Source organism: Physcomitrium patens, chromosome 1, assembly GCF_059467195.1.
Source record: "Physcomitrium patens ecotype Gransden chromosome 1, ASM5946719v1, whole genome shotgun sequence".
NCBI classification, from domain to species: Eukaryota; Viridiplantae; Streptophyta; class Bryopsida; order Funariales; family Funariaceae; genus Physcomitrium; species Physcomitrium patens.
Genome location: NC_143410.1, coordinates 22,764,302 through 22,784,568, shown reverse-complemented (window position 1 = coordinate 22,784,568; position 20,267 = coordinate 22,764,302). Strand labels below are relative to the sequence as shown.

The following is a 20,267-nucleotide window of genomic DNA, read 5'->3' as shown; positions in this document are numbered from 1 at the left end:
CATTGTGCATTGTTTTCTTTGGATTGTAAATCCAACTTCAAAATTATATTAAATCCTATGAAAATCAAATGCCAAGTGCATTTCTACCTAATTTTCACACAACATGACAATGCACATGAATGAATCTATCAATTGACTTTAAAAAGACCAAAATGGTGAGCAATCGCTGCATTCTTTAGAGTTGTTGCCATCTACATTCACAATAAATTTCATCAACAATCTTTACTTCCATTCATTTCACATCTTGGCTTATAGGTTAGATATAGAAATATTATGCAAAACCCCTCCATAAGACCCTCCTTCACACTCACACAAGCTTAAAAAAACCAACTTGATTCATCCTATATACGTCCTCAACCAAACTCATGGAGATTATTGTTTGTCAACTTAAAATTGATGGTAACTCAGTTCACAAACAACTTCAAACAAAACAAAAAAAAGGGGAAAAAAAAAAGGGAAAAAAAAAAGTATCAAATTCACAAGTGTAGTAAATCTGAGTCACATTGGAAAATAACTGCTCGATTCATAACTCTAATCCACAAACTTGTAGGTATAGGTTGAGGGTCCAGAAACAGGGGGGGACCTCTTGAGCAAGCACCCCCAACGAAATACCTTTCGACGATCGTCCATGCGTCGTCCACTCCGTCGGCGGTAATTCCATTACGACGAACGACGTCGGTCCCACGTTCCGTCCAGCATAGCGTTCTCCGTCGACGATTACCAGGTCGGCCCTTTTGCAAAGCCTCGGGTCTCTGTCTCTCTGTCTTTCTCTCTCACTCTGCGCAATTCATTGGTCTGTCTCGCAACGCAATGGAGTGAGGCCCGTCGCGAAGCTCCCGATCGCGTCACTCGCGAGCCTTCTCTGCAGCATTACTGCACTTCACATTCACAAGGCCAGGGACGGGGATTATCTGTTGCTGCGAGGGAGCTTTGGAGCAACATGTCCAAAGGGTATCACAGTCTCGGCGACGAGATTGTTTCTGGATCTGTGCCGGTACGTGACTCCTTTTCCCAAATTAGGGCAGGTGTTTAAATCATTGCTCCTTGATTGGCTTTAGGTTTGGCTTAAATTGAGGTTCGGTTGCTCTCAATGAATGCTATGTGACACTTAGTTTTTCACTACCGTCGGGGAGCATTAACAGAGAGTGGTGGCGACACTGCGGGAGTGTGTGTAATAATGTTTTGGTAACCTTGAGTTGGCTTCAATAGCGAGCGAATAGGGCAGATCGTGGATAGTTTTGAGAAGATTTGGATTTAATGAGGCCCGGGGGTTTCTTTTGAGGCTGGAGGGTTGTGTGAAGTCCATAATCAAGGATCAGGGTTAGTTGTATGTAACGGAAAATTTTACTGTTCTAAGGCCTCGGATCTGGCACCAGACCTTGACCAATTTCTGGGAATTGCATTGTATGAGAATGTTCAATGCGTAGCCAGAGCTGTAGTCGTCGGTTGCTAATCATCTTTTAGCTCTTCTTTTTTTTTCGTCTTAGTGACCTTTATCACCTTTTCTAGTTCCCGTTAGAGGAATTAAATTGGCCTGGATCCTATCCAATTGTAAACGACACATTTGATGAGCAATTTCTCTGAGGGATGAGAGTGGTAGATAATGACATGCTTATTATCAAGTGAACTCATCCTCTTTTCATTATTTGACAGGTGGCTGCAAGTTCGGACAGAGTGTTGCAGTTTCAAGGTGAGAAAAATATAAAAAAATAAAAGAACTTATGCTCAATCTAAAAGAAATACTTTTCAAACACTCAATTTATCTCGAGTCCTGACCCTATCCGACATCATTGAGAGTTGTGCTTATAAGCTTCTAAACTTGAACTCTTATTTAAGGAAAGAGGTATTATGTATACATGTCGTGCTTCACAATGCGCTAGAAGAGTTGGATTAAAGCTTTCATTTCTTCCACAGCCACTGCAAATTATCATAGCAACGGGAAGCGACGGGAAATAGCTTGTTTGACAGTTCGGTACTAACATGCACGCGTACCGTAACGTGCTTATCAAGTCTTTCTACGGGTGAAACAAGCGAAGATTGGAAAAGCTCCATGTTTTCGCACATAAAAGCCACATATTGAACATCTTGGATCATGTGATCCACATTTCATGAACAAAACATTGTGTAGGAACTCTAGAACTCAGAATATCCAAGCTAGATTCTCTCATGTCACAACCATATGCCCGTCTAAGTAGTAAGTATAAGTATATGAGTGACTTGTTGAGTTACTCTTGGTATACATTCGTAACATAGTAATGCGGTTGGCTTAGATTATTTTTTCCTCCTCTTGCAGAGTCAAATTTACAGACGTTTCCTCCAAGTGACACTCGGGGCAAACTCTCTGGATCCTTTCAGCCGCCTAGAGATGCCGATGGTACGCGGTTCTCAACCCCCTACACGCTCACATGCTCTTGGTGCTATTTTCTGCCATGGCAATGCAAGTTCCCAATGCAGATTGTGCTCTCTTTCAACGTCTTATTGTGGGACGAGCACCTCGAGAAGGGATGAACACGCCCACAAGAAGCTCTTGTAACTATGAAATGTCGAGAATGAGGAGTAACCTGCTGTGTACAATCGATATGGAGGATGCATGAAATAAGCGCATGTGGTAGGGTCCTCGGTGTCTTTAATTCGGTGGATAATGTTGGCATGGGTCATGAAGTTGTGAAGTAGAAGGGGGGCACTTCACCGTCATAGGTCCTGAATGGCTCCCATTCGTGTAGTACATTGCAGTTGCCGTGTTAGGAGGGACCACGGCATTCGACTCCTGCAGTGAGTCGGATTGGTAGGAACGTTGTTGGGTGAGCCGAGGCAGACAACAGCGGCGTATGTGTGGAAGCAGGAGAGAGAATGGAAACGCACGATAGTGGATGAGCGGATGGTGAGCACGCATTAGTGAGGAAGAGATGGTGAATGTGAGTATGAGAACGGTTGGGTTCGGATGTGCGTGGTGGAGTCGGTTGAGGTGGTTGCGTGAGACGTGAGTGGGGGTTGTGTTTCTGACTGCAAATTGATGGTACGAGCAGACTCGTTTTCGAATCCCGGATCTGGAAGTCAAGGGGGAGCGAACGGGTCATCAACGGGTTCGGGGTGGCAGAGTTACTTCAATGCTGTGTCGTATCGACCATACTTCAACGTGGACACTGCGGACGTGGTAGAGCGGATTCGAGATTCGTTGTTTCCGTTCAAGGGAGACTTTGTGGAGAAGACGAGCCACAATCCTGACATGTAAGGGCGAGTGGCATCTTTGGTGTGTATGTGGGTTAGGCAGTGGAGAGGGGAAGCGACGACTGATTGTGCGGACAATGGTGGGGGTGCAGGTATGGGCCATTTTGGATCTGCTCGACGCTGGTGTTCGTAACGGCGGCGCTGGGAAACTTTGCAGCATTTTTATCGGCTCAGTCTGGGTCGTGGCATTACGATGTGAACAAGGTGTCGTGGGCAGCGTTCATGTTCTATGGCTACGTGGCAGTGATACCGCTGGGGCTGTATTTTGTGCTGAAGTACTTGGGCGTTGTGTCGGGCCTGGTGCAGCTGTGGTGCCTGTACGGGTACTCGCTGTTCGTGTTCATTCCAGCCTCGGTAAGCCATCGTAGCTGACGTTTGCGTGTGGAAAGGGAGCGAGGTTGGTGGTTGATGGTTGCAATGCAACAGGATGCGAGGTGTGTTGCGTTGGGGTGTTGTGGGGGTTGGAGGCTGGAGGACGTGCAGGTGTTTGGACGGAGCTGACAAAAGCGTGGTTGATGTGTTGTGGAATGGCAGTTTCTGTGCGTGGTCCCATGGGACATCATGAGGTGGGCGGTGGTGGGAGTGGCGGCGGTGATGTCTGCTGGGTTCCTGGCGATCAACATTCGGTCACATGTGAAGACCGCGAGCGAGCGGTGGTTCCTGATAGTGACCAGCTCAGCAGCACTGCAGCTGGGGTTGGCATTGGTGGTGAAGTTGTATTTTTTCACGTATTTTTATCACGATAGCTTAGTTCACGTGTAGGTGGTAGCGTAGCAGAAGCAGTGGATGTAACGTTAGTAGAGGATTGCGGGTGGTGGATGGTGTGAGGAAGTTGGGAGGACGTGGTTGTCGGGAAGACGTGACGACGACCCCGTAGTATGGGGCGCCCGTGCAGAATGTGGTATTTATGCGCGTTCCGTTTTGGATGAGTGCGCCGCAATGCATAAATTGAGTACGCAGAGGATGCGGATGGATGCAGAGGCTGTGGATGGCGCAGGGCATTGGGTTAGTAAGGCGGAGGGGGTGCTTGTGTGGAGCACAAAGTGGTTGTGCGGCGTGGTCATGTAATTGAGATGCATGTTGGTGGAGTCGGGGATGTGGAGGGAGTTGTGGATTTGGTTTAGTGTGGGGGTGGATGGTTCATGGAGATGGTTGAACGTGCAGCTGTGAGTTGGAAAGGCATGGCAGGTGTACTGATGGCTTGGGTCAAGCGGGTGAGATAGGGATGGTGAGGTCTTGGGAGGAAGACGGTTGTGGACCCATGCAAGGAGTTGGAATGCTAAGGGGCTGCGTTGCGCAGGAAAACTAATGGCATGCTTCTGGGTGCATGTCTTGATCATGGGTTTTGTGTGCACACAGGGCAGGAGTTGTGAGATTCATGAGTAGAGAGGTTGTGACACTGTGTACGCAACATTTGCATCCATATATCACGCTGTTTACACTGCTTCTGATAGGATTAACCTATCGATTCTGAATAAAAAGCACGTATATTTCATTTTCGGCATATTTTTTTTATGTTTCAGTTTTACCATTAACACAATAGTATTTAATAACAAATTGCAAATCCTCATCAGTGAAAAATAATTTCACTTAGATGGCGGCTCAAAAAATCGATAGGGAATAATCTTAGGGATCGTATGACTGTAATTTAAGTCAATATGCAAAAACATGCGTCAAATAATGTACAAACCTGAATAATGAAATAAAAAATACGCAACAATTGCAAACTACAAAAAACAACAGAATTGTACTTGGGGTTTTGAAAACATCTACTTTCATTCGCGAAAACTAAATATTTATCAGTATCATGTGGAAGAAATGAGGATATAAAAAACGTTTTCTATCATTACGTGTTTAAAGAATTAACTTAAGTTGATGTATACATAAATATATATATAGTAACCAAATGACTTCTCCAAAACCCAACCTCATCATCCTAAGAAAAAGATCTGAAAAATCCTATCAGAAGCACAGTGTAAACTATTCAACGGATAAGTCAAGATTGTGATTATGGAATAATGGTGCCAGAGAAAACACTTATAAAGCCATATCACTACACATACCATGCTGTGAATATCCAACACAAACTCTACACTAACTGACCACTCCAGCTCGAAACCTACTTCCAAACATTAAACTCCAACATTTCAATTCATTGCGACCAACCAATACAATCACAACCTCTCTACTCATGAATCTCACAACTCCTGCCCTGTGTGCACACAAAACCCATGATCAAGACATGCACCCAGAAGCATGCCATTAGTTTTCCTGCGCAACGCAGCCCCTTAGCATTCCAACTCCTTGCATGGGTCCACAACCGTCTTCCTCCCAAGACCTCACCATCCCTATCTCACCCGCTTGACCCAAGCCATCAGTACACCTGCCATGCCTTTCCAACTCACAGCTGCACGTTCAACCATCTCCATGAACCATCCACCCCCACACTAAACCAAATCCACAACTCCCTCCACATCCCCGACTCCACCAACATGCATCTCAATTACATGACCACGCCGCACAACCACTTTGTGCTCCACACAAGCACCCCCTCCGCCTTACTAACCCAATGCCCTGCGCCATCCACAGCCTCTGCATCCATCCGCATCCTCTGCGTACTCAATTTATGCATTGCGGCGCACTCATCCAAAACGGAACGCGCATAAATACCACATTCTGCACGGGCGCCCCATACTACGGGGTCGTCGTCACGTCTTCCCGACAACCACGTCCTCCCAACTTCCTCACACCATCCACCACCCGCAATCCTCTACTAACGTTACATCCACTGCTTCTGCTACGCTACCACCTACACGTGAACTAAGCTATCGTGATAAAAATACGTGAAAAAATACAACTTCACCACCAATGCCAACCCCAGCTGCAGTGCTGCTGAGCTGGTCACTATCAGGAACCACCGCTCGCTCGCGGTCTTCACATGTGACCGAATGTTGATCGCCAGGAACCCAGCAGACATCACCGCCGCCACTCCCACCACCGCCCACCTCATGATGTCCCATGGGACCACGCACAGAAACTGCCATTCCACAACACATCAACCACGCTTTTGTCAGCTCCGTCCAAACACCTGCACGTCCTCCAGCCTCCAACCCCCACAACACCCCAACGCAACACACCTCGCATCCTGTTGCATTGCAACCATCAACCACCAACCTCGCTCCCTTTCCACACGCAAACGTCAGCTACGATGGCTTACCGAGGCTGGAATGAACACGAACAGCGAGTACCCGTACAGGCACCACAGCTGCACCAGGCCCGACACAACGCCCAAGTACTTCAGCACAAAATACAGCCCCAGCGGTATCACTGCCACGTAGCCATAGAACATGAACGCTGCCCACGACACCTTGTTCACATCGTAATGCCACGACCCAGACTGAGCCGATAAAAATGCTGCAAAGTTTCCCAGCGCCGCCGTTACGAACACCAGCGTCGAGCAGATCCAAAATGGCCCATACCTGCACCCCCACCATTGTCCGCACAATCAGTCGTCGCTTCCCCTCTCCACTGCCTAACCCACATACACACCAAAGATGCCACTCGCCCTTACATGTCAGGATTGTGGCTCGTCTTCTCCACAAAGTCTCCCTTGAACGGAAACAACGAATCTCGAATCCGCTCTACCACGTCCGCAGTGTCCACGTTGAAGTATGGTCGATACGACACAGCATTGAAGTAACTCTGCCACCCCGAACCCGTTGATGACCCGTTCGCTCCCCCTTGACTTCCAGATCCGGGATTCGAAAACGAGTCTGCTCGTACCATCAATTTGCAGTCAGAAACACAACCCCCACTCACGTCTCACGCAACCACCTCAACCGACTCCACCACGCACATCCGAACCCAACCGTTCTCATACTCACATTCACCATCTCTTCCTCACTAATGCGTGCTCACCATCCGCTCATCCACTATCGTGCGTTTCCATTCTCTCTCCTGCTTCCACACATACGCCGCTGTTGTCTGCCTCGGCTCACCCAACAACGTTCCTACCAATCCGACTCACTGCAGGAGTCGAATGCCGTGGTCCCTCCTAACACGGCAACTGCAATGTACTACACGAATGGGAGCCATTCAGGACCTATGACGGTGAAGTGCCCCCCTTCTACTTCACAACTTCATGACCCATGCCAACATTATCCACCGAATTAAAGACACCGAGGACCCTACCACATGCGCTTATTTCATGCATCCTCCATATCGATTGTACACAGCAGGTTACTCCTCATTCTCGACATTTCATAGTTACAAGAGCTTCTTGTGGGCGTGTTCATCCCTTCTCGAGGTGCTCGTCCCACAATAAGACGTTGAAAGAGAGCACAATCTGCATTGGGAACTTGCATTGCCATGGCAGAAAATAGCACCAAGAGCATGTGAGCGTGTAGGGGGTTGAGAACCGCGTACCATCGGCATCTCTAGGCGGCTGAAAGGATCCAGAGAGTTTGCCCCGAGTGTCACTTGGAGGAAACGTCTGTAAATTTGACTCTGCAAGAGGAGGAAAAAATAATCTAAGCCAACCGCATTACTATGTTACGAATGTATACCAAGAGTAACTCAACAAGTCACTCATATACTTATACTTACTACTTAGACGGGCATATGGTTGTGACATGAGAGAATCTAGCTTGGATATTCTGAGTTCTAGAGTTCCTACACAATGTTTTGTTCATGAAATGTGGATCACATGATCCAAGATGTTCAATATGTGGCTTTTATGTGCGAAAACATGGAGCTTTTCCAATCTTCGCTTGTTTCACCCGTAGAAAGACTTGATAAGCACGTTACGGTACGCGTGCATGTTAGTACCGAACTGTCAAACAAGCTATTTCCCGTCGCTTCCCGTTGCTATGATAATTTGCAGTGGCTGTGGAAGAAATGAAAGCTTTAATCCAACTCTTCTAGCGCATTGTGAAGCACGACATGTATACATAATACCTCTTTCCTTAAATAAGAGTTCAAGTTTAGAAGCTTATAAGCACAACTCTCAATGATGTCGGATAGGGTCAGGACTCGAGATAAATTGAGTGTTTGAAAAGTATTTCTTTTAGATTGAGCATAAGTTCTTTTATTTTTTTATATTTTTCTCACCTTGAAACTGCAACACTCTGTCCGAACTTGCAGCCACCTGTCAAATAATGAAAAGAGGATGAGTTCACTTGATAATAAGCATGTCATTATCTACCACTCTCATCCCTCAGAGAAATTGCTCATCAAATGTGTCGTTTACAATTGGATAGGATCCAGGCCAATTTAATTCCTCTAACGGGAACTAGAAAAGGTGATAAAGGTCACTAAGACGAAAAAAAAAGAAGAGCTAAAAGATGATTAGCAACCGACGACTACAGCTCTGGCTACGCATTGAACATTCTCATACAATGCAATTCCCAGAAATTGGTCAAGGTCTGGTGCCAGATCCGAGGCCTTAGAACAGTAAAATTTTCCGTTACATACAACTAACCCTGATCCTTGATTATGGACTTCACACAACCCTCCAGCCTCAAAAGAAACCCCCGGGCCTCATTAAATCCAAATCTTCTCAAAACTATCCACGATCTGCCCTATTCGCTCGCTATTGAAGCCAACTCAAGGTTACCAAAACATTATTACACACACTCCCGCAGTGTCGCCACCACTCTCTGTTAATGCTCCCCGACGGTAGTGAAAAACTAAGTGTCACATAGCATTCATTGAGAGCAACCGAACCTCAATTTAAGCCAAACCTAAAGCCAATCAAGGAGCAATGATTTAAACACCTGCCCTAATTTGGGAAAAGGAGTCACGTACCGGCACAGATCCAGAAACAATCTCGTCGCCGAGACTGTGATACCCTTTGGACATGTTGCTCCAAAGCTCCCTCGCAGCAACAGATAATCCCCGTCCCTGGCCTTGTGAATGTGAAGTGCAGTAATGCTGCAGAGAAGGCTCGCGAGTGACGCGATCGGGAGCTTCGCGACGGGCCTCACTCCATTGCGTTGCGAGACAGACCAATGAATTGCGCAGAGTGAGAGAGAAAGACAGAGAGACAGAGACCCGAGGCTTTGCAAAAGGGCCGACCTGGTAATCGTCGACGGAGAACGCTATGCTGGACGGAACGTGGGACCGACGTCGTTCGTCGTAATGGAATTACCGCCGACGGAGTGGACGACGCATGGACGATCGTCGAAAGGTATTTCGTTGGGGGTGCTTGCTCAAGAGGTCCCCCCCTGTTTCTGGACCCTCAACCTATACCTACAAGTTTGTGGATTAGAGTTATGAATCGAGCAGTTATTTTCCAATGTGACTCAGATTTACTACACTTGTGAATTTGATACTTTTTTTTTTCCCTTTTTTTTTTCCCCTTTTTTTTGTTTTGTTTGAAGTTGTTTGTGAACTGAGTTACCATCAATTTTAAGTTGACAAACAATAATCTCCATGAGTTTGGTTGAGGACGTATATAGGATGAATCAAGTTGGTTTTTTTAAGCTTGTGTGAGTGTGAAGGAGGGTCTTATGGAGGGGTTTTGCATAATATTTCTATATCTAACCTATAAGCCAAGATGTGAAATGAATGGAAGTAAAGATTGTTGATGAAATTTATTGTGAATGTAGATGGCAACAACTCTAAAGAATGCAGCGATTGCTCACCATTTTGGTCTTTTTAAAGTCAATTGATAGATTCATTCATGTGCATTGTCATGTTGTGTGAAAATTAGGTAGAAATGCACTTGGCATTTGATTTTCATAGGATTTAATATAATTTTGAAGTTGGATTTACAATCCAAAGAAAACAATGCACAATGTGTTTAAAAACACTCTCATGGCAATTTGGAACCACCTAAAAATCCTATTGCACTATATTAAATTTCAAATAAACCTTAAACAATCCTTTAAAAAAATTGCAATTAAATCTTAAAGAAATATTTAAAAAATCCTTAAAAAAATAATAATAAATCTTGAAGAAATTATAATGAAATCATAAAAACTCTACAAAAATCTTAATTGAATCTTAATCAAATTCTAATTAAAATTTAGAATAAAAATTAAATTTCAATAATTTTTACTTTAATAATTGATCTTGATTCAAATTTTTCATGCATTTCAACTTACTAGTTAAAAACAAGCATACAAAGTTTGAAGAGAATTAAACTTACAGATTAGGAAGAAATGCTCTTAATCTACTTAGGTGTTGATCATCCTCCTTTTCTAACCTCAATGTAAACCTTTCAATGTCAATATTTCTCTTTTAACTATTAGCTTATTTTTAAATTTTGCATAAATTTTAAAAAAACTAAATCAATCACTAGTACACAAAAAGATTAATCTAATTATAAAAACCTTCACTGATCTTCAAAATCTAATTGCTAAGATTCTAACTCACTTGAATCTTAATTACTTTTAATTTAAACATTTAGTTGAGTTCAATTTCACAACACAAATCCAACACAACTATGTTCACAAATTCAAAAAATCTCATCCATAGATCTCTTATAAAACTCACACAATCTATTAAAATATAACTATTTTTTTTTCCTACAAAAAATAAAGTCATTCAAAAAAACCATAAATTTGCAAAGCTCTCCAATCTTATTCTTTAATCAACAAAAGATTGTCACATTTGACATAGATATGCAATTTTGTGCCTCAAAGTTTGGTTTCAACTTTAGTTCTTAATCAACCTTCTTTGAAAATTAATCTTCTTTGAAAATCAATCTAAATTTTTTTAGGTAATTTTTGTTAAAAGCTACTTTTTACTTTTATCTAAAGATGCATATGATAATATTTTTGCTAATCTACTTTATTTTATCTTATTTATGATCCTGCAAAGTAAAAAATAAATCTTTTATTTTTTAATTTTTTTTCAAAAGATGGTATTAATACTAAATTATTTTAACACCTTTCTAACTTTTATTTATATTTTTAAAGTAATTTTCTACTATATTTAAAAATAATTTTTACTATAATATAATTCTTTCATTTTTCTTCTATCCAATAGCTATGTTACAATACAATAATATTTTAATTTAATTAAGTAATTTCACTTTATGTTGTTGTATTATATAAAAATTAATATAAGAATGTAATAGGCATCTAGTTGTGGAACAAATTGATTTTATCTTAAAGTTGGATTTATAATCCAAAAACAATACATAAGATATTTTAAAATTCCTTCTTTGCAATCTTTAAAAACCTAAGTAAGTATGAAGGACATGAATTGGAAGAAGATGTATAAATTTGTAAAGTCTATGTTAAAAGAAAAGTGATAAAATAGCAATAAAGTAGTATGTATATTAAAAGAAAAGTGGAATGGCTATTGCCAAAAGACAAGAAAACTGGAGACTCTCAAATCTAGACTAGAAGTAAGAAAAAAGTTGACAAGAATGAAGAGGGCTTTATTCTTGCTTCTATATATACTATCTAATTAGGAGCTACTTGGTGATGTTGTATAGGACTTCTAATATGTGTTGACTTTGTAAGACATATGCCTTAACTTACAAGGCAAGTTTTCTACTTGTAGGCCACATTGTTAGCTTGTTCTTCAAGCTACTAATAATTCTTATCAACCATAATAATGCTTTGAAGAAAATGCAATCAATCCTAAAGAAATCATAATGGAATCCTAAAAAATTCTAAGAAATTATAAATAAATTCTAATATAAACCTTTTTAATTTCAGAAGATTTTAATCAAATGCAAATCTATCAGAAAATAAACTTATAATATATTTGAAGGCTCAATCATTAGAATTTTAACTATTAATTACAATTCAATTTTTCAACTATTTAATCTATTAGTTGACTTTAAGTATACAAAATTTGAAGAAAATTAAACTTACAAATTGGAAAAAAAAATATTCTTGATTTTTTGAAGTATTTGTAGTCATCGTTTTTTTAATCTTGATGGTTACCTTCCACTATCAATACCTTCTTTTTACATTGTTCCTTTGCTCTTAAATTTTTTCACAAATATTGAAAATTAAGTCAACTATTAGCAAACAAAAAAAATCATTTTAATCCAATTAGCAACTTGTTGAAAATCATATAAACCCTCTTTAAAGTTAGTTTGTAAGATCACAACTTAATTAAATTTCAATTATTTTTAAATTCATTATCAAATTATATTCAATTTTACAAAAAATATCCAACAAAATTATATTTTCAAATATGCAAATCATCATAAGTAGGTTTACTATAGAACTCAAGAAATCTATCAAAATCCCTTCTTTTTTTAATACACAAAAAGAAAATCACTCAAAACAATCTTGACTTTGTAAAACTCTCATAAGGTCATTATCTACCTAAATCCTTCAAAGTAAATTTTTAAAGAAATCCTATCAAGTCTACTTTCTAACTTTGTTCTATGATTAATAATAAAAGAACTTCCTCATGTTGTAGACATACAATTTTGAGTCTCAACATTTGGTTTCAACCCTAGTTTACGATCGATTCTTTTTGAAAAATCAATCTAAGATATTTTATATTGTTTTTTAAAAAGATACTTTTATTTTTATCTAAAAATATAGAAATTATATTTTTATTAATTTACTTTTTGTCTGATTTATAGTCCTATGAAGTAAATAAAAGAATTAATTTATGTAAAGGCAACTTTAACACTATTTTTTTATTTTTAATTTTTATTACTTACCTCAGTTTTGTATTTTCTTAAGAAATTTTCTAATTTATTTTTAATTAAAGTCCTTTGTACTACAATCATTTTTGTTACAATACAACAATGTTTTGTCAAAAATTTAAAATTTAGTGTTTTATTGGTGGTGATTCTATTAAATTTTATACTTCTGTTCATATATATTATGGTTTAAAAGAATTGCACTTTACTTCAAAAGTAATGGAGTTTTAGGGTTTATCGTTATTTGTCGTTATCGTACAGGCAAAACTAGCGAAGTTGCTACGGGAAATTTTGGCACCACCATAGTCTGAAGGTTGAGGAGCTCGTGATAGTGGAAATTCACGAGTTGGGCTTGTCGGTTTTCCTTCTGATAGCAAGTCTAACCTTCTTAACAAGCTTGCAGGAACCTTAGTCGCAGTTTGTTAACTTCTTCTTAATGATTTGTGTTCTGGATATTTTAGTTCTAACGTGCTGTGTCCGTCCTCAAATAGACCAGTCTTCACTATTACGAACTCAGAATAATAATAAACCTGGCATAACTTGTAATAAATGAAGAAGTGTTCAAATTATACAAATATTGCAAGGTATTCAAAGTGGGAACGAAGCTTGCAATCGTTTGATGCTTCAAAAACAACACATCGTAACAACTTGGGAGATGTGATTAATTTGGGGTGTAGATTATTTCATTTGAACACCATCATTGATCTCAACGTGTAGCCCTCCATTAGGACATGATGCAAGTAGCGTCTTATGAGTTTACGACAATGACATGCGTTCCAGGTTTTATCAACCACCGTGGATATAAAACTCAGGGTCGACTTGTGTTAAGATACTTTCGTGCAAGAGTGATTACCATGTGGAGATTCTGATCGATTTTTTGTTCGCAGCTCCTGAATATTCCTGGGATTATTGTAACATAGAAGATTTTGATTAGAAATGAATTGGAAAATTGTTTTCACCGGCTTCTTTTGAAGCCTTTGCATGCTAGCATTATCTTGTAAGTTGATTTAAGAGACATCCTATTCTCCTATGTAGCTACTTAGAAATGCTAACGATGTGCATTTACAATTGCAGAATAATGCATCTTTAAGGAAGGATGATATCAAGGCATTTCAGACAGAATACTAAGTTACCCGATACCAGCGAATCTGAAACTTCCGAGGAGGAAGAAGAGGAAGAAGAGGCATCAGCACAAGAGGAAATCCTGCCTAGAGTGGTTGCTCCAGGCCACATCCATTTTGACCATTGTGAAGCTAGTTGCACGTTCATTAATCATTGCCTGTGGTCTGTGTGTTTAGTCTATTTTATTTTGGTTTTTTAACTAAATGCTTTTCCAATCCCTCTTTTTCCTTGCCCAATATAGATGTTTATGGATTCAAATTAGCTGGAGCCGATTCAACGTTAGACTCTGTTAATGCATTTCGTCTACTGTTAGCTTCAACTTACACACCTAGCCTAACGTTTGCCTAGTCTTACCGTGTGGTGTTTCTTGCGTACGTCTTCATTCATTGATGCATGATGCAGATAAAAGAGATAAAGGACATTGCACTGCGATAAGCTTTCTTGATTCTGTCAAGTAAAAGATTTGCGGAAATTCATTTGTGAATAATGTACAGAACTTGTCTAAATGTACAAGAGGTTTACTTTTGAATATTATTTTGCTGAAGCTTGATTTTCTTTAGAGGTCTTAGTTTTGGAGTACATCATTTCTAGTTCAAGAAGTCCAAATTTCAAGAGCTGATGATAGATTATTCATGCATTTGCGGACGTTGCGCTGTCATATCCTCAAGTTAAGTGCAAGCAACATGGCCAAGCCTGGGGTCATGAAAAATCTCAAATCAATTTTTTTGAAGGTGGTCACTACAGAAATGGTGAAAAGTTTGAGAACAGACCTTTGGAGGGAACGATGGAACAAATAGACCAAGCTGGCGATGTTGCACATAAGATTGGTTTCGAAAATCTCAGTGATCTTTATCGTGATCCCAGGGTATGCATCTCTTCCTTGTTGCTGAGACTTCCTTTTTTGTACTCATCAATTGATGGTTGCGCCCTACTCCCATGTTGGTGAATCAATCCAGCACCTTCCTTGATGACGTCATCCTGACACGTCATGATACTTAAATTAGTATCACCTCACCCAATAGTCTTGCTCAGAGCCCCAAGCCTGTAATGCATATATACACCTTTGATATCAAATACAACTCCCTCTTTCACTGTTGAGTACACAGAGTATGTTACGAGTGCAGATGTCAACATGGTATCAGAGCGAAACGCTCTTTGGTAGTTAGTTGCCAAGGTGAGCACTGCTCCCTTGTACTAGAGTACAGAGCAGACACGAAATAGAAAGCTCTCATAACCGATAGCTAGTTCACTAGCAATGGCAGACGCTAGAGAAAAGACCTCAAACTGCGAGGTAGGAGAAACCAACAAGTTACTTGGTCCACAGAACTACAACGTGTGGAGCCTCAAGGTGAGAAAAGACCTCAAACTGCGAGGTAGGAGAAACCAACAAGTTACTTGGTCCACAGAACTACAATGTGTGGAGCCTCAAGGTGAAGACGGTTCTCAAACGTGAGAATCTCTGGGTACTCGTAGAGACAAAGAATCCCCCGAGCCAGTTTCCGGCGACTATAGGAGGGATACAGTCCACAGAGGTCCGACAGAGACTCAAAGCAAAGGGCGCAGTCTGGAATAACGATGTCGGTGGGAGACAACCTGATAGGAGCCGTGTCCCAACATAAAGATCCCGCCGACTCTAATAGCCAGGATTTTAGTACAGCCTACTATGTCAAAGGTGATGGTTATGTTGATCAAGCAGAATTATCAGCAGAAGCCAATCTTATCAACTATCATAACCAGAATTGGTACATGGATTCAGGCGCTAGTCACCATTTTAGAAAAGAGAGAGGGAAGTTTTATGTTATAGAACAACGACACTTGGATAAGAGTGTCAAAACGGCAGATGACAAATCTCATCGAGTCGATGCCATAGGCTCATCCAGTGCTGCCACACATTCTGGAACAATAAATTTGAGCAACGTTTTATGTGTTCCTGCGTTAAAGCAAAATCTGATGTCTGTTGGAGCTTCGGCAGATACTGGACACATCATCTTGTTCACAGACAAACGCTGCCTAGTCCAAAGAAACGACACAAAAAAAACGGTATTAGCAGTTAATAATAGAGAAGTCTCAAATGGCCTCTCCAGATTTGCTGACAAACAAATAGAAGAATTATGTAACGTGGTTACATCAAAAAATGCAGCACAGCTGTGGCATGAGCGGTTTAGACACCTCCACTACGCAGGACTTCAACATTTATCATCAGCAGGGAGAGTACGGGGCTTACTTCAACTTCTAATCACAAAGGAGATATGTCACGATTGCTTTGCTGGCCGCCAGCATCGGGAGCGCTTCCCAAAATCATCTTCGCATCGCTCAAACAAGCTACTGCAACTTATTCATTAAGACTTAGTCGGACCTATTAGAACTCCATCACTGAGTGGTTCACAATATTATGTTGCTTTTGCGAATGATTACTCCCGTAAAACCTGGTTATACTTTATGAAACACAAATTAGAAACCTTGACAAAATTGAAGGAATTCAGAACAAGAGTAGAAAAAGAAACAAACATGAAAACCCTCTGCCTCAGGACGGACAGAGGAGGGGAATACTTATCAACAGATTTTACTGCATACCTCAGAACTTACGGGATCAAACGTGAGCTCACAATGGCTCGCACTCCTCAGCAAACGCAAGAATCGAACAATCATAAAAAGGGCCAGATCAATGGCCGCCACCAGCAATTGTCCAGGCTTTCTATGGACTGAATTAGTCAATATAGCAAACCTCCTCATCAACTTGAGCCCCACTTGTGCTAATTACCGGGTAAAACCTAAAGAATGGTACACTAGAATTAAACCTAGAGTATATTTCCTTAAGATCTTGGCTCCACTGGCATACCTTCATGTCCCAAAAGAACAGAGGACGGAATTGGAAAGCAAGACGATTAGGTGCTTCTTCTTGGGATACAACACAGAAAGTAAACTTTACAAGGTGTTTGATCCTGCTCACAGGAAAATCCGTCTAAGCAGGGACGTCGTCTTCGATGAGACAAAAGTTGGGTACGGGCATGCTCACACCAAGCACTCTACCCCAAGCAAAACTTTCGTCTTCCCCAAACCCCATCGCAGATCGAACCTGCTAAACAGACAGCGACCAGCGACTCACTCCTAGGACCCGGATCGCAGATCCTACCTGCTGAACGAATGCCCCAAGTCCCGACAGAACTGGACAGCTGAGAAATCATAGAACCTCACCTGGGTCAACCTGTATTCAATCCCAATCATAACACAGACTGCAGCCTTATTCCAAAAATAGTAAACTTGCCGACATCACCGCAATGAGTCCCGACTCCGAGGTCGCACCGCAGAACTTCTGCTCCACCGATATCGCCGCCGAACCCCGACAGAAGCAATAACTACCCGCTCACATACGACACCCAAAAGTAGCCCAAATTGGAACCATACATCGACGTATCACAACAAATAGAAACCGTAGCACAACCACCTCGCAGGTATCTAATCAGGAATAGAAAAACAAGCTCAAGATACTACCGCAACAATTTTACTTTTGCGGCAGAACTGGATTTAAAGCCTCAAAGCTACAACGATGCAATTCAGACACCAGGCTAGAGAGACGCAATAAACCAGGAGATACATTCCATTCGAAAAAAACAAACATAGAAACTTGTGGATTTACTCGCTGGGCGCACACCCATCTTAGCCAAATGGATATTTAAAACCAAATTAGGAACCACAGACAAACCTGAAAAACTGAAAGCACGAATCGTCGCACGAGGTTTCGAACAGGAAGATGGCTTGGATTATTTCAAAACATTTGCTCCAGTAGTTCGATGATCCACATTCGATGCTTGATAGCCCTAGCAGCCAGAAGACACTAGAAACTACAACATCTCGATGTTAAAAGAACCTTATTAAACGAAAAAAATTCTTAGGAGATATACATGACAATACCACCAGGGTTTGAGGAATCAGGAAGCATCGGGAAGGTATGCAAGCTGGAAAAGGCTCTATGTGGCCTTAAACAGGCTCCAAGAGCGTGATACGGAAGAATAGATACATATTTAACTAACCTGGGCCTTCACAGGAGTCAAGAAGATCCAAACATGTCCTTCTCCATCAAAAACGAGAAATATATTATCATATTACTCTACGTTGATGATATCATAATCACAGGAAATGTCAAACAGAACATTCAAAAGCTCAAAGTAAAGATGATGTCAGAGATCGAGATGACTGACCTGGGAGATGCTCGCATGTATCTAGGGGTAGAATTACACTATTACAAGCAAGAGATCTATTTTCATCAACAAAAATACATCACAAAGCTGCTAGAAAGATTCAATCTCACATATTGTAAACCACTAGATATATCCATGAACCCCAACTCAAGCTCACCAAGGAAACTAACACTTCAGCTGTAGATCCCAAAATTTACCAAAGTCTCATAGCTGTAAATCTGCTATATGTCACCATCAGTAGATGGGACATTCAATATGTTGATGGAACGTCTATCCCATTCTATGCAAAAACTACAGATGGCACACCTAGTAGCTGCAAAGAATGTTCTCAGGTACCTAAAGGGAACTCTAGACTTTGGCACATTCTGCCCAGCAAAGGATCGAGGGGACCTACTCACATACGCGGATGCAGATTGGGCAGGCCACGCAGATTCACTCAAGTCGTCCTCTAGAATCTTGTACAAGCTAGGATCGACCCCAATTGCCTGATCAAGCAAGTTGCAACCCACGCTATCCCTGTCCTCGACTGAAGCCGAATATCAAGTCCTCTCCGAAGCTGCACAAAATATCTCAAACTATCGACAATTGCTCAAGGAACTACAGCTCAAAAATAGCGGACCGACACCCTTGTTGTGCAATAACTTGAGTAGTATTAAGCTCGTATGCAATCCAGCAATGCACAACAGGACAAAGTACATAGAACTCGATCACCATTTCATTTGGGAAAAACACCAAGACAACAGCATCAAAGTCACCTACGAGCCGACCCTCGAACAACAGGCAGATATCTTCACGAAGCCCTTGGGACCTCAACTTTTAAAAAAAAACAAAGAAGAAGCGGGTCTGCGAAAGATCCCAGCCTCATTACAAGAAGATGACGATTGATCAGTAAGCTGAACGCAACTAAAAAAACGACACATCTCACATACCTAAGTAGCCCAACCTCGATCAGTTACGTGCCACAAACTCCAATGCCTCCTGTAGTGTTCTGAACTTCCTGAAGTCACATGAATGCCAGTGCTTTGGTATGGGATTCAAGTGCCAAACATAAGCCACAAAGTGTGGAAAAGTTACAATTTTTGCTTCTTTGTTTTTATTAAAATTAATTTTCATATTTTCTATTATGACTAAATTGTATTGATGACACAACTTCACCAAATACCAAGATACATTGTAATCAAAATTTCTTTTACAAATTTGTTAAGATTAATTAAAATTAATCTCTTATCTTTTTTAAATTCATGAGACTTATGAGTTTTCAACTTGACTTTGTTAATACAGATAATAAAGAGTCACATTTTATTCTTATTGGTACCAAAGCTAGATGCACAATGTGAAGACTTTATATTCTACCATGGATCTTGCTAAGTTTAACTTTTATAAGAGTAGCAAGCTAGTAGGAATTAAGAACTATCCCATTTGGTCTTTCATAGTAGAACAAATCTTATGTGCTAATAATGTTGAGGACATTAGCATGCTTATTGCATCATCAATAAGCTTATCTTTTAAATATAATGGATCAAGCTCTATTTCCAATGGAGCTTTTTTTAACCAAGTTGTGATAATTGCTATTGCCACAATTGCTATTGCTACCACTATCAAGGTACAAATAGTGCAAAAGAAAGTAGACAAAGCCAATATGATCATCACTTTCACAATTTCTAAAAAGATTGTTTTTATTGTTAAATAATTTAGAACCAATTTGTTTGTTCTTTGGCTCAAGTTCAAAAAAAAAATTGAGTCTTTAGCAATATTGAGGTAAGTTGATATTTGTAATGGATAATCTTTTTTTATAATGACTACATGCATAATTGTAAAAGAATATCTTCTCTAAATTAAAGAAATTATTATTTAAATAGCAAATATTGATAAAGATGCTGAAGATAATCTCCTTGTGTAAATTATTCTTAATGGATTAGATATCATTTAAGGCCACACATGGTACTATTATTAAAAATAACCTCAATCTAATATATTCATACTTTATAAAATTTATACAAATAAAACATCTCTTCTAAAAAGTAATATCAACAAAAAAAATCTTTAATAGTGTTAACCAAATACAAGCCACTTATTGCCTATCTTTCTTACAACAA

The 20,267-nt window shown here is 40.4% G+C and overlaps 3 protein-coding genes across 16 annotated transcripts in view; 1 reads left to right on the top strand and 2 right to left on the bottom strand.

Moving 5' to 3' along the window:
* Positions 1 to 4,732, top strand: part of LOC112283732 (uncharacterized) — a 56,574-nt gene extending 51,842 nt beyond the window's left edge. Inside the window, exons 2-7 of the mRNA XM_024522796.2 lie at positions 697 to 994; positions 1,654 to 1,690; positions 2,294 to 2,374; positions 3,027 to 3,228; positions 3,321 to 3,582; positions 3,763 to 4,732. Of these exons, the coding sequence (XP_024378564.2) occupies positions 697 to 994; positions 1,654 to 1,690; positions 2,294 to 2,374; positions 3,027 to 3,228; positions 3,321 to 3,582; positions 3,763 to 3,990 (1,108 nt within the window). The 3' untranslated portion in view covers positions 3,991 to 4,732. The remainder of the gene's footprint in view (positions 1 to 696; positions 995 to 1,653; positions 1,691 to 2,293; positions 2,375 to 3,026; positions 3,229 to 3,320; positions 3,583 to 3,762) is intronic.
* Positions 4,733 to 5,821: 1,089 nt separating this feature from the next.
* LOC112283737 (uncharacterized) lies at positions 5,822 to 9,248 on the bottom strand. The gene is made up of 6 exons (XM_024522812.3): positions 9,034 to 9,248; positions 8,338 to 8,374; positions 7,654 to 7,734; positions 6,800 to 7,001; positions 6,446 to 6,707; positions 5,822 to 6,265 (listed from the first exon to the last, which is right to left on the bottom strand). The coding sequence occupies exons 1-6, from the start codon at positions 9,085 to 9,087 to the stop codon at positions 6,038 to 6,040; spliced, it is 864 nt and encodes a 287-aa protein (XP_024378580.3). The 5' UTR covers positions 9,088 to 9,248; the 3' UTR covers positions 5,822 to 6,037.
* Positions 9,249 to 13,506: 4,258 nt separating this feature from the next.
* On the bottom strand, positions 13,507 to 18,730 carry LOC112292002 (uncharacterized). 14 transcript variants are annotated; one of them, XM_073536891.2, is made up of 7 exons: positions 18,172 to 18,730; positions 18,004 to 18,041; positions 17,672 to 17,814; positions 17,168 to 17,328; positions 16,197 to 16,398; positions 14,743 to 15,982; positions 13,507 to 13,750 (listed from the first exon to the last, which is right to left on the bottom strand). In XM_073536891.2, the coding sequence occupies exons 1-4, from the start codon at positions 18,186 to 18,188 to the stop codon at positions 17,194 to 17,196; spliced, it is 333 nt and encodes a 110-aa protein (XP_073392992.1). In that variant the 5' UTR covers positions 18,189 to 18,730; the 3' UTR covers positions 13,507 to 13,750; positions 14,743 to 15,982; positions 16,197 to 16,398; positions 17,168 to 17,193. The 14 variants fall into 14 exon arrangements, 8 of the variants coding, with proteins under 8 accessions (XP_073392992.1, XP_073392982.1, XP_073393000.1 ...); XM_073536881.2 differs by having other exon boundaries at positions 16,197 to 17,048; positions 18,172 to 18,727; XM_073536899.2 differs by having other exon boundaries at positions 17,676 to 17,814; positions 18,172 to 18,708.
* Between the last annotated feature and the right edge of the window lie 1,537 nt (positions 18,731 to 20,267).

Bases quoted from the DNA above. Each gene is read 5' to 3' on its own strand.
- LOC112283737 (XM_024522812.3), bottom strand. From the start codon at position 9,087: ATGTCCAAAGGGTATCACAGTCTCGGCGACGAGATTGTTTCTGGATCT. The intron at 7,735-8,337 runs GTGAGAAAAATA...CTCCTCTTGCAG, and splicing joins CAGAGTGTTGCAGTTTCAAG to AGTCAAATTTACAGACGTTT. The intron at 6,708-6,799 runs GTAAGGGCGAGT...GTGGGGGTGCAG, and splicing joins ACGAGCCACAATCCTGACAT to GTATGGGCCATTTTGGATCT.
- LOC112292002 (XM_073536891.2), bottom strand. The intron at 17,815-18,003 runs GTTAGTTAAATA...GAGATGTTGTAG, and splicing joins TGACTCCTGTGAAGGCCCAG to TTTCTAGTGTCTTCTGGCTG. The intron at 17,329-17,671 runs GTCTGTGGTTCC...GTGAGCGGGTAG, and splicing joins GCTTTCAGTTTTTCAGGTTT to TTATTGCTTCTGTCGGGGTT.